The sequence below is a fragment of the Bidens hawaiensis genome, unplaced genomic scaffold (genome assembly GCF_021521415.1).
Source record: "Bidens hawaiensis isolate Kalapana, Puna unplaced genomic scaffold, B.hawaiensis_p1.1 tig00012273_1, whole genome shotgun sequence".
NCBI classification, from domain to species: domain Eukaryota; kingdom Viridiplantae; phylum Streptophyta; class Magnoliopsida; order Asterales; family Asteraceae; genus Bidens; species Bidens hawaiensis.
In genome coordinates, this window is record NW_027491995.1 from 150913 (window position 1) to 164567 (window position 13655).

The 13655-nt window shown below is 34.7% G+C and overlaps 1 protein-coding gene and 1 pseudogene across 2 annotated transcripts; one reads left to right on the forward strand and one right to left on the reverse strand.

Moving 5' to 3' along the window:
* The first annotated feature begins 1833 nt into the window (after nt 1–1833).
* LOC143540529 (ubiquitin-fold modifier 1) lies at nt 1834–3599 on the forward strand. The gene is made up of 4 exons (XM_077033560.1): nt 1834–1999; nt 2085–2182; nt 2782–2814; nt 3394–3599. Exons 1-4 carry the CDS (start codon nt 1932–1934, stop codon nt 3465–3467), a joined length of 273 nt encoding a protein of 90 aa, XP_076889675.1. The 5' UTR covers nt 1834–1931; the 3' UTR covers nt 3468–3599.
* Nucleotides 3600–5003: 1404 nt separating this feature from the next.
* On the reverse strand, nt 5004–8067 carry LOC143540530 (uncharacterized; annotated as a pseudogene). Its single transcript, XR_013136609.1, has 4 exons — nt 7923–8067; nt 7043–7299; nt 5615–6049; nt 5004–5497 (listed from the first exon to the last, which is right to left on the reverse strand). The product of XR_013136609.1 is annotated as an uncharacterized LOC143540530 (transcript).
* Nucleotides 8068–13655: the final 5588 nt, after the last annotated feature.

Sequence of the window (13655 nt, forward strand, 5' to 3'; positions counted from 1 at the left end):
GTTTTTGTTTCCTTATAGAATATGAATGGCTGGATCAAACAAAGCTATTGGTCAAGAGGTCGTACGAGACGCCGTGGTAGGCCACGTGTTAAACCGATACAATCGGAAGAACCAGTTACTAACACAAGAAAGGGAGTAAGTGCAACTGTGCGAGATCAGAGTAACAATGAAGGGTATTCAAGCTGCCATTGCCCATGTTGTGGCTACTGCAATGAAGAATCTACAGCCAGACAATGTTACATACTGGTGGTGGTCTCTTGAAAGGCGGGTTAAAGGATGGTAACTTTTTTGCTTTGTTAACAGCCAGTGTTTTGTATTTTTTTATAGTCATCTGCAGCTCGCACTATCCAACTAATAAAAATATCGATGACCAAGACAGAGTAATAAAAAAGGCTAAATAAACGTGCAAAGTAATTTCATAGGTAAACATCTAATAAGATAGAAAAGACACATACAAAAGTTACCTAAGACAAAAACACGCGTAATACACTGGTAAGTGGTAAACACCTAATCATAAATGAAACAATAAGTGAAAAATACCTTGAACACAAACTCATGATGCAAGCAGCTTTCTAAGACAATGAGCAACTGCAATAGCAGAGAATTCAACAGAGAATTCAAATTATTAGGGCAGTAAAGTAATATAAATAGAAAACATATACTAAAAGGGTTAAATGATTACACACATAACACACCTAAATGTAAAGTAGAATATAAAAACTAAATAAAAGAAATTTTTTCATAAAGAGTAAACCTAATGTATGTTAACATTCATAAATTGAATTTTGTGTCAATTTTAATAAGTTAGGTTATACTACAATGGGTAGGTGTTAATGCTTTCAAATTATGAAAAGCTATGTGTTATATGTTTGCCGGTATACTTGCATATTCTTCTTTGAAGAACTTCAAGAAGTTGAATAGACAAATGATACACCTATAAAACATAATATTTGACCTTGACTAATCTGACATGTTTCCTTAGTTTTATTAAGAGTTACATGTTTGGCTGTTTGACCATTTAAAAATACATAATCAAAGTTTAACCTGATTCTTTAAACACTAAAAAATACATATTAAAGAGTAATGTTGTATTCCTTAAAATATCTTAACATTGGAAAAAAAAATTATTAATGGTTAGTAAAAGATACTACACTATTAGTCATAATAAATTCATGTTCAAAATAAGTTGAAAAATGCCTTAAATCTTCCTACTTTGTTGATTTCAATCACATTATAAAACTTATCTACTTATTCAGTTTATATGACTCTACAACACTAAATGAAATTTTTTTTTCATTTACTTATCGTATAAATAAGTAAACGAACAGAGGGCCAACCAGAAAAATCTTTTGATAACATGCAAGTAGTTTATTTATAATATTTGATATTAAACTTTGACTTCAATCATGTTTGACAAATTATCTTAAGTTATTAGTTTAGAACTACATATTATCTAATAATAATAACTATTGTAATCGCTGTGATTTTTATCACTAAAATTAACAATCTTTACACGAACAAAATTCATGAATTGAACAATTAAAAAGTAGAAAACAATCAATAAGACGGCTTTTTTCTCATGTGGTGGCCGGAGAAAAAGAGGGATGCGACGTGAGAGCTTGGAGCGCTTTCAATTATATATAATTATGATTATGATATCATTCAAAATCAACCCGGTGTCTTTCTATTTTCTAAATATATTTTGAAAAAAAAAATCAACCGGTTCAAGTTAGACCAGCCTTGAACACCCAAGACCTAAACAAGTCTAGTCAGCGTGAGTTTAATTAAGCTCAAGCTCAAAATTAAACGAGATGGCTTCACCCATCATCTACACCCGGACCCAGCTTGAAACGTACGCTAAATAAATAGCTTGTTGATTGACTAGTGGTGCAACATATTAATAATAATTCCATTACAGCTCCGATCTGACGATGGCAACCGGCGGGAAGGTTTCGTTCAAGGTTACTCTCACCTCCGATCCGAAGCTACCGTTCAAAGTGTTCGTGATCAATTTCTAGGGTTTGTTTTTCTATTCAAAATAATTTTGATTGAATTGAATTGAATTGAAATATGTTTGTTTATAGGTTTAGCGTTCCAGAAGGAGCTCCGTTTACTGCTGTGCTTAAGTTTGCTGCTGAAGAATTCAAAGTTCCTCCCCAAACTAGTGCTATCATCACCAACGGTCGGTACCTTTGTGCTTGATTTTGTTATGTAATTTGATTGTTGATTTGTGATCGGGTGATTACAACTTGATCAAGTGAATCTCTCATTTGTTGATTTCTTGGATGTTTTTATTTGAATTTTTGCTATGTAATTTGTAAATCTGTCATTTGTTGTTTTAATTGAATTTTTGTGATTTTGTCATGCACTTTGCAACTTTACGGATGTTTCTGATTAAATGAATTTGTGATTTGTAACTTGATTACAAAGTTGAAATTGAATAGGGATTAGGTATGCTGATTGCTGAATGAGTAGATGTGTGATTAATTTGAAAGTGCAAATCAACACACGAATAAAAGATTTTACAGATATATCTTCTTGTCCTCATTGTTACGTTCATGATTCACCATTACTGATCTATTCAACTGCAATAGTTTCTTGTCAAATCTTAAAATTATTTATTACTCTGTGGACTGAATGATTTTTACACCGAGAAACTTGAATAATGGATTTGTAGTTCAAATATAAATGTATGATGTGTGCATTGTTCATACCAGTATTGATTTCAATGTTATGAATATTGTCCGGAAATACTAACTCCAAAATGTTTTTGCTTTACAGATGGTGTTGGAATCAACCCTCAGCAAAGTGCAGGTATATTAAAATGTTCTTTTTTCCTCTTTCCATTTTTAATTTGTGTGCAAGTTGTTAGGTTTCTTAGAAAACATGCAGAATCACCCATATGGGTTTTATTTCTAAATTTCAACTAAAAATCTATTCTAAATACAAACCAATTTCAGTATCAAAATATTTTGTTTAGTAGCCACAAAATACATATTCTATACAGTTCGCTTCATTTTTGGTTATTAACCAGTTTTGCTGACGATTATGTACTTGAAACCAGCCATCTAGCCTTTTTTATGTATTTACAATTTCGTTCCTGGAATATGTAATTATGTATATGTAATGTATAACCGTCTTTATCATTATAAAAATGTAAATATAAACTAATGATTTTGGAAAAAAAATGTAAAAATCAGTTCAAACTGTCTGAAGCGAACCCTCAAACTTCTAAACCATAATAAGCGGTTCGACAGATAATTTTGTCAAAACCCGTTGAACCAAACTGTAAACACCACTTGATCATAACTTTTTTTTTGTCATTTGATTTGAGTATATACAGTTGAAGCAGTGTGTTTATGATTGTGATATGATTTAATTTGGTTTTGACAGGAAATGTTTTCCTTAAACATGGTTCAGAACTGCGCCTGATTCCTCGCGATAGGGTTGGTGCTTATGTTTTCTAAATCTTCTTTAGTTAGTATGGTGCTGTGTTTTGTGAGAAAAATAAAAATATATCTATCATGTGCATGTAAGAGATGTTACAAGGGTTGGAATAAGCTTTACTAAAGTTAGACATTTTACCTTTCCCCCTTAAATTTTAAAAGGATTTTTTTCAAGGTCGGTTCTATCGGATCAGGCCAGTTCAGTATTGTATGTGTTATGTACGGAAGGGACGTGCATTGGTTGGTTTTGGGCTCCAACTGAACCAAAAACCGAAAGTTCGGTTTATGAGTTTTTATGGATATCGTTCAGTTTGGGCTATTTTTCTGTTTTAGGTTTGGTTTCACTCTGGATTTGAAATCATTAGGCAAAAAAAAAAAAAAGCTGGTTCAAAATAATGAATTTGTTTCCAACTTTGGGCTAAATCTTTTTGTTACTTATGACTAATTAATTATTAAATGCTTATTAAAATTCAAAGTAAAAATACAAATATTCAGTTTGGTTCAGTATGGTTCTTTTCTTTCTTTTTTTATTTAATTAAATGCATGCAAACAAAACAGAAATGTCTGTTTTTAGTATACAAACCAAATATTTCACATGTAGGGTTGTCCTACAGTTGGTGAGTTAGGCGTAGCTTGTATAAAGTTCGTCCATAATTTATAGCTTGGGCTACTCGGTTTTAAATTCAGCTTGAGCTGATATGACGGGTTGTATTTGACACAAAAAGCTCGTGGCTCGCTTGATAAAAGCTCGAATAAACTAGTTAAAAACCTTGATTTGAAACAACCTGAGCCGAGTTGCCTCATTTTTGTAACCAAGCCAAACCCGTTCCAAGCTCTGCTCATGTAATGGCTCGGCTCGCTGGCTCGATCTTAGGCTCGTTTAACTTCAAATTTCAAGTTCGAACTAGAGCTTAGCTGAGCTACCACGTTTAATTTCGAGCTCGAACCCACCCTGGCTCGACTCAAGAGCAACCCTAGTCACCCGGGAATGAGAATAGAAACGATATGAACGCTATGACATGAATCTTAATACTTATGTTGTCACAACTGGAACATTGACTTGCAACTCACAGATTGACGAAGAAAGAGCTCTCGACTTTAAACCGAATAATTCGAATATATCTTTTTTTTTTCATCAGTATTCCAAAATTACAAATTTACACTGAAATGGCAATCACTTGCCCTTCAAATCAAAATTTGACTTATTATTTAAGTAGTTTTATGTTTTGACATGAAACACCCAATCAGTTTATAATAATGGCCAATATGTAAACATATCATACGCTGACACGAAACTGACTTAAATTCATCTAGGCTACAAACTCATGAATCTTATGTTATGTTTGTGTGAGAAATTCATAGCAACGAAACCGAATTAAATTCATTTAAGAGATGTTACAAGGGTTTGCTCAGTGTTTCATCTATAGCGTTGTTACGCTTTCTTAAGCATGAGAACTTGGAAAACTCATGTAACCTCATGAATACAATGTCAACCAACATCATCATGTATATCATAGCTTGCACTGGTAGGAAGCCAAGCAAGATTTAAACCCGATGTGTTTGCTACTAAAGGGGAATAAAGTGTTTTATCACCTTACCACCTTTGAAAGGTTATTGCATACTTTTATGCTTCAAGTTCTTAGACAACGCGCAAAATAAATCAATTTGAACAATAAAAATATAACAAATGAGTATATAATTACACAAATAATTGATGCCCAACCAACAACCATATCATCTTCAAAGCCACAAAGAAAGAGAGACAACATGAAGGAAGATCAATGAAGAACATAAGAATCAACATCCAATTCCCTTCTTGTTTTCCCAACAAATAAGTCTTTGGATTTAATTAACCCAGGGACTAATCCAATCATAGTAGTAAGATGAAATTGAGCCACAGCATCATGCCTTCCAAGGGAAACAATGGCTTTAGTTGATGACCTCACCTTGTAACTTATCATCTTGCTTTCATTTCCTCCACTCATCACCGATTTTATGTTTTTGGCTGCAGTTGATGCTTGCTTTTTAGCCAAATGACCTTGCTTCATTTCCTGTTATGATACAAAACAATCCGAGTTTATATCATTTTGTAATAATTTGTCTTACATGCGTGTTAAGCAGGGATGGTAAAATGTGAACCCAACCCGCCTGCCTGTCTAGCAACTTACCTTAATGTTTGTAATATCTCCAATGGCAAATATATTCTTGCGACCCTTGACTCGCAAATATTCATCAACAACTAAACTCCCATTATCATCTAAACTCTCTCTTAAAATGGTGTTCTTTAGCCATGATGAAGCCAATGGTTTACCGGTGCACACGAAATGGCAATCTGCTCTTATTATCTCACCGGATGAAGTTTTATACACCTGACTTCCTTCTGCAACATCCTCCAAATTCACACTTTGCTCCAGTTTCACTTCAACATGTTTGGATTTTAGCCAGTCTAAAGTTTTCTTGGAAGCTTTGGGTCCAATAAATTCAAGCAACCAATGTTATCTTCTTTTCTGGAAAATCAACTGCGATTTCGCCTGCAAGTTCTACTCCGGTAGGCCCGCCTCCAACGATTAGGATTGATTGAGCAGCTTTGATTTTTTCATTTTCTGTTATTATAACAAGACATAAATCAGTTTCAAACAAAATATCAACTTACATATTGTTATTGTCTACTTTGCCCACAAGGATCTTGCAGTTGTTTTAGGTTGCCTGAGTTACAATTTATACATCATGAATTACTTATTTGCTCACACTCTAACACATTTAACCATGGATATCTTTCATCCACAACCAATCTTGGTTTTAAAATGCGTGCATCAGGAGCGCATAATGCGCGCACCACACGATATGGTGATGAGAACGCATCGCTACATGTTAAAAACCTATAAGATTTATAAAAGAAACTATGTAGCCACCTTGTGATTCGTGTACAAAAAGTAGTGCGGTTTTGTTCATTTTTTTAGAACCTTTCGCTTTTGTGCTCTTCTGGCTTTTTAAACAAAAATGGTTCTGATTTTTTCAAATCTAATTGAACAAAGTTTTGATCAACGGGTCTGAGAATATTATATGTACATAACTTTTTAGTATTTTGTTTCTTTGTTTATTAAAGAACACCTTGCATACACGATGGGCATGCTTCGTGCATCACGCATCAGCTTTTGGGTTCAAAACGCATAGGGCACGCTTTTTAAAATCAATGCATGTAAAACGCGTAAGTGATATTTGTGGCATTCCTCTAAGGTGTCATGTATCATTGAATGATGAGCTAAGGTTGAGGGAGGACAATATAATGTAATCTTTTGGTTATAACTAATGCAAAATTGTTCTTCCATATGAAACCTTCAGTGGCTTGTTAATTTCTGTTGCTAATTTACTTTGATAACACTAATTGACTCATAATTCAGTATGAAATCAATTAATGTGATACTAATCTGTTCAAAAGATTAGATCTGTTGTTTACTGTTCTATTGGTGTGTTCATTGTTAGAGCTTAGTTGAGAATTTTGATCCTAACAGTTATAATATAAGTCGCTATTTCTAACTTGTTCCTTAATTACCGTTTATCAATCTTGAATAACATGATCAAGTAACTGGTCATACCTGCTTGATATTGTTTAAGTCTCTCAGCTCTACTTTTCGGTAGTGGATCACCATGACCGGTAGCAATAACAAGATAATCATAAGGCACTAATCTTCCGTCAGATGTTAGCACTTCAGATTCACGTATATCAACAGCATTCGACACGATCAGGCGTGATCCCGTTAAATAGTCTTTATGCTGGATCAAAGATCTCTCTGCAAAACTCGGTTCCACCATCCCTCTTAAACTTGCCCATGGAATCTCCAAATATTCCTTCCTGTTTATTCACTATTGCACTCTTAGATCCCACCAATTTCGCATAATAATAACCATAATTTAAAACACCAGACAAAAAGTTAGCGTTGAGGTGCTCAAACAGGTTCCAAAGTGTTCGGGTTGGTCAACAAAAAGTTAAAATTGGGTTAAGTACAAACCTGTTTCTTGACTGGTTTCAGGTGTGGCGGGGATGGGCCACCTCTTGGGGCCCATTCCGACCTGAAATTTTTAAATGGAAAATTTTATTTATTTGTATATGTAAATAATTAAACGATAGCCTTTAAATGAGTTACAATTAAACCCACAAGACTTTACCCACTAAAGCAATCATTTTTAATATTAATAGAAAAAATTTAAAAACCAACCTTTATATAAAAAATTATTTAAACAAGGGTTCATTTTTAATTTTCTTTTTGGGACACCTGAAAACTCAAAGACAGCCCTGACTAGCTAGGATTATATTTTGGTTGGTTTTTGGAAATCCAGTTTGGTTCGGTGTTATCAATTTCAGTGATGAGAATTAAAAACCGGACCTGGCCCTACAGTTTCTATCGGTTCCAAACCTGCTTCTTCTGTGTGCACCTCTATGGAAAAGATGAGTAAGAATTAAGGAAACGTACGTACGGATCAATGAGGGTTAGATTGGAGTGAAACTGGAGAGATTTAGCAATGTAGGAGCCGGCGATTCCACCACCGATCACCACTAGTTTCCGGCCAGCTACGGTTCCTGGTGCAGCCATGATTGGATTGGATTGCAATTTGATGATATATAAATATTAATAAAGTTATTCGGAAAAGAAGTTGAAGATGAAGATTGGATCGTGCAAGGAAGATGGGTTGAGTATGAAGGAGTCAAATTGTTAGGTGTAGAAACAAAGATTCTTCAATGGTTTTACTTGGTCTGTATGTCTATCTGTCATCTTTCTTTATAATGTCAAAGCTCATGCAACTCCATACAACTAATTAAAATTAAAATACACTTTTACAAAGTCAAAAGAGCATATATAATTTAATGATAAATTAATAATATATGCTTATGTTAAAAACTATTCTTTACGGTAAGGAGCATCAAAACCCTTTCACAATGTCATGTGAACGTCATATGGGTATTGAGAGCTTTGAAGCCTCAACCTATAATATGTCTTTGTGGTGATAGCCTTTAAACATTTTATTTATTTATTTATTTGTGTAAAACACAAATTAAATGAAACTAAATAATAATATAATAATATTAAAATTAAAATTTAAATAAAAATAAAAATAAAAAACATACAAATAAAATAATACAAAAAAAAATATATACAAACAAATAACAAAAAAATGAAAACATAACAACTTAAATTAACCAACATATAATTAATATTCATCGTCATCGTTTTCATATTAGGCCATTATCCTTGTTTTTTTCCCTTCAAAAATGCCCGCGTGACCGAATTAGATGCGATAGATCCTTTGCGAGGAGCTCGGATACCGCTCCAAGTGAACTTTTTTTTCTGTCTTCGTGCATCGCTTTGTATTCTGCATGCATCACTTTTTTTTCTTCATACATTCTCGTGAGATTGAGTGTTTTTTAGCATTGACAATCTTGTTTAGATTAAGCTCCAAGTTGTCAAAAAGCGAGGTCACTTCGGAACTCATCGAGGATGTCATTCTAGACGAAGATCTTCCACCTCTAGTCACTGCCTTGAATTTATCTCTTTCTACTGGATGTGGTAACTCATCCGATTATCAAAAACAAATTCGGGATCAAACTCTTTTAGATTAAATTGACAACAACCATCTGACATGGCTTGAGACGACGATTAATTAGCCGAAGTAGACCATGTCTTTAACCGTTTGGACGGTCGCGGTGATGATGTTGGGACCAGATGCCACTTTGGCGAGCTTGTGCATTGTCTCCAAACTTCCATAATATTGAAATCTGCATTATAAACGGCGTTGTATTGTTTTAAGCAAGCCTCCATCACGTTGGCATCGCTCATGCCTCGTTTCTCCCATTGTTTGTAACGTGGGTGTGAACGTTGGTGAAGTTGGTTATTTTGTGCGTATTGCCTTCCATTTGTTATAAGGAATCATTCCCGCGATAGAAACCTCGATCCATTGTAGCAAAGAACTTAGTACGTATTTCTTCTCAAAACTCAGAGGTATGTTTACTATCACCTTCGTTACAAATAAAAGCTTAGTATTAGTCAACAAATTAATAAAACATGAATATATATTAGTATTTGTATAAGCTACCTTGAATTGAGTCTTCGGATGATTTAATCCATGCACGCACAAACGCTAATTCTTCATCCATTTCCCACTTCGTTTATGACGAATTTGCGGTTCATGTACTTGGGTTCCGGGTGTTTGGGTTTGGGGTATTTGAGTTTCGGGTATTTGGGTTTCGAGTACTTGCGAAGACATATATGACATTGGTCGTTGAAAGAACATATCGATGGTAAACGGTTGCATGGGTGGAGTCATTACAGATCGATGTTGGTGGGCATAGAAAGGATTATTAGAGTAATTGTTAGTTGAGAGCAAACTAGCCCGCCACATTTGAGCTAGATCCCACGGCTTCGGGTTTGAGCTCGAGCTTGTGTTTAGGTTTGGGTTTGGGGTTGAGCTCGGATTCATGGTTGTGGAAATTTGAGAGTTTTTAAGTGAAATGATGGTGTGAAAATTTGAGAGTTGTTTGAGGAAAAAATAAAAAAATGGTTTGAATTTATATAGAAAATGGTTAACTTGATTAAAAAAACAAAAAAACAACGGCCATATAGCCATTGAAGGAGGAATGCCCCACCAATTTTCACCCTTCTGTGCCTATTGTTGTGACCACGCCCCCACCTTCCGCACCACACTACGGTGATCCTCCCTCCGCGCCCAAAGCTGCTCCATTTAGTCGCCATTAGCGGGTGGTCTAAAAACTAAGTTTTTGGCTAAAATGGAGTGGCAATTAAATTATTTAGTTTATAGAAAAAATGTATAAATGTAGGCATACCCGCTAGCCTTTTTATTATTTATTATTTATTTTGGTATGATGGCTAGTGGCGACAATTATTGATGCTGAAGGGGGCTAGGCTTGTTGACTTTTCTCTAGTCCGAAGAACCCATCTGTCTTGATCTCCGTTAACCCTAAGAATCCTTACCCAAAAAAACTCTATACTCGAATACCTGGAAAACTGATATAAAACAAATTTTAAGAGCGTTGGGTTTCGATACTTTCAAACATCTTGAAGCCTAATAACATAGGCCGATTAACATGAACCGATCCCTAATCTAGATTAGTTACAACCCCATAGACATAATTTCACGTTTCAAACTTCAGCCCATACATTAACCTCGTAATGAGTTTTTTTCATTAAAATTGTTTTAAATGACACATTGTTTACTATGAATCAATTTAAGAATGATGTTATCATAAATTGTTCACATAATTAGATCATGCGTAGTTAAATCTGGACATCCTCAGACATTTTATGTCATGTGATGCCTGGTCAACATTTTGCAAATATTGATTGCAGTCAAAACTTTTCTCAAAACTCTAAAGCAATCATTACTCAATCATTTTTTTTCTTTTTTAGCATTTCTAATTCTTTTAATTAAGACTAAACAAATAATATTTCATTAAATAAATAAAATTACATTAAAATAAAAAAAACTACATTAAAATTAAAACTTAAAAATAAAATAAATAAAAATAAAAATTACATTAAAATAAAAAAACTAAAGTTTGTACATTTAAAATATATTGGGTCGTCTTCGAATAGCACGTTCTTTAAATCCTTGAGATCTAATGTTCATTTGCCTCACTTTAAAGACATTGGCGACCTCCCTATTGACTTGAAGACATTGAACTCCAAGGTCTTGTACCTTGGAGTCGAAGGTTCATTTCCTCGAATTTATGTGCCATGTCGGCACTCGCATCCGTTGACGCTGACGACTGGATTTTGGACCAAAACGCTAGGAGAAATTGCCAAGTACGTGCTTGGTCTTACAAAGATAGTAACTTTAAAGTATACAATGTTGAAGAGAGGATACTACTCTCCGTAACAAGTCACGTGTTGGTGGATAGAATATTGACATGAGGTCAAAGACTCACTTAAAAATAAACCGATTATAACTAATTAGATAGTGATAAGCGGGTGTCGAATACAAGGAGTTTGTGGAAAATGCGTTACTAAGTAGTTATGTAATTACTCTATATTAAACTAAGTGAACAAATTAAATTCAAGGATTTGGTTGTTTGATTTGAATAACAAACAGAACTAAAGCAAATAAACGAGTTTTAAACAATATGAAGAAGTATGCCTTCCCTCGGTTTTAGGTTTCTACAAAAGCCAACATGAATGTTTAACTGAGATGAACGATAATTATATAGTTCGTGATTATGCAAAATTTGTGATAATTGAGGACTGAGTACTTGGATTATAAATGCAAGGTAATCATTCAAATATATCAATTAGATTATCTAATCCCGAGTCCCTCCCGATTAATCTCGATTACATACAAAACCAAGAATTGATGGCTTAGAACATGAACTCAATAAACTAACAAATTAACAATCAATTCATAACACCATAATAATGAAATCAATAAGATTAAACTATTATCTCAGAAATTCATAAACATTCAATTAACATTCATAAAGAAACCTTACAATCCGAGGGAAAACATAAAGCGAATTAGCCACGCATCGTTTGATTCATCACCATATCAATTAGGTTGTAGGAATGAATCACAAACATCATACTAATGATCACAATCACCACAATATTGTTCTTGGACTCCAAATTCGTCTCTAGGGTGTTTTTGAATGAAATATAATTGAAAAGACAGCCAAAAAACGAATATAATATACCAAAAACGGCAGTTACGAATGCCTTACCGTGGCCCACGAATCACACTGTGGGTCACGATGTGATCCTAGCCACGCAACTCCGTTTTTCACCTCTTTTGACCTCTCTCGCGTCTCTGGTTCCTTCGGTTGCCTCGTTATACACCAAAATGGCTCTGGAACCTCCTTTTAATCTGCAATTAACCACACAACAGTAGTTATCCATTTCCCACGAAATTAACACTTAATACATGGATTTTTATGTCTTTTAAACACACTTACGGGTCATCCTCCGATGCACCCATCAAATATTCATGTTCACTTAAACAAACCTGTTACATGAATGTCCAAAAACCGATTTTTACAAATTGTTATTAGGGTCAGGTTTTTCGTAGACATTTAAACATTAAAAGTTCATAAACCCGAAACTATTCGCCTTAATAGAATGAAAACATTTATAATATATGATCCTCGTGTTATTATCAATCATTCTTAAAACGAATCTTTATTCACTTGCTACAACGAAGTATCAATGGATTATGATGACGTGGGTACTCCTACCCACTCACAAGTTGGGGAAGCTAAGGAATAAAAGAGCAGCAAACATAAGTTGCCAGATAGGGAAGCTCGACACTTGCCCAACAAGATTCATAAGTTGACTAGGAAGCTATTGCTACAGTAAAAAACAAAAAAGTCATGACTGACGTAAAGCTAGTCATGTGTGCCTTAAAGTAAAAGCAACAGAGAAGATTCCGTCTGCACTGAAATGGCAAGCACCTAGGCTGCACAAGCTGAAATAAGAGCTGACATTTTCCCCTTAAGAAGCTTAAGCTTCCCCCGGAGAAGATTCCGTCTGCCTATAAAAGGAACATTTTACCAAAGGTATTCTCATTCTCATTCATTCTATTTTCTCTTCATAGTCCTACAATCTCTTTATTGTATAATATCACTGATTCTCATGCCGGAGGTTGATCGTAGGAGGCCCCCTCCTACGATGAGACTAAACGGTCGTGCTTTCTTTGATTATTAGTAGGACTGGGAAGCTCTGGTTAGGCACACAATCTTGATCCGCTATATCGTTTCTGGATATATCTGTCGTAGCAACAAGTGGCACCCACCGTGGGGCAAGCGCTACTTAGAACAATGATTCCGATAGTTTTAGCTCCATTTTTCTCAAATATTGTTCTCTTTTGGCTGAAAAGAGTAATCCTAATCAAAGTATTCATTCGAACGATGATCGACCAGAAAATAACTGCTTGTAGGAGAAAAACATCGGTTGTAGTTCACCAGAAACGGGCAGGCCTGTGGTCACGTTGTCACCACAATCATTCTAGATCCAAACACCATCTTTATCGAGAAGTGGAGTTTTCTCTCGACGGAGTGATTTCTTACTCCCCTTTGAAAGAATAGATATCACGCCAGAGGCTGTTAAACGAAACTTCATCCAGCTCAGGGAGCTAATGAACAATTATGCTAAAAAAGAACGAGCCAAAGGGGTGAGTGTTCAGTTAGATTATACTGAGGAACCTGAGGTT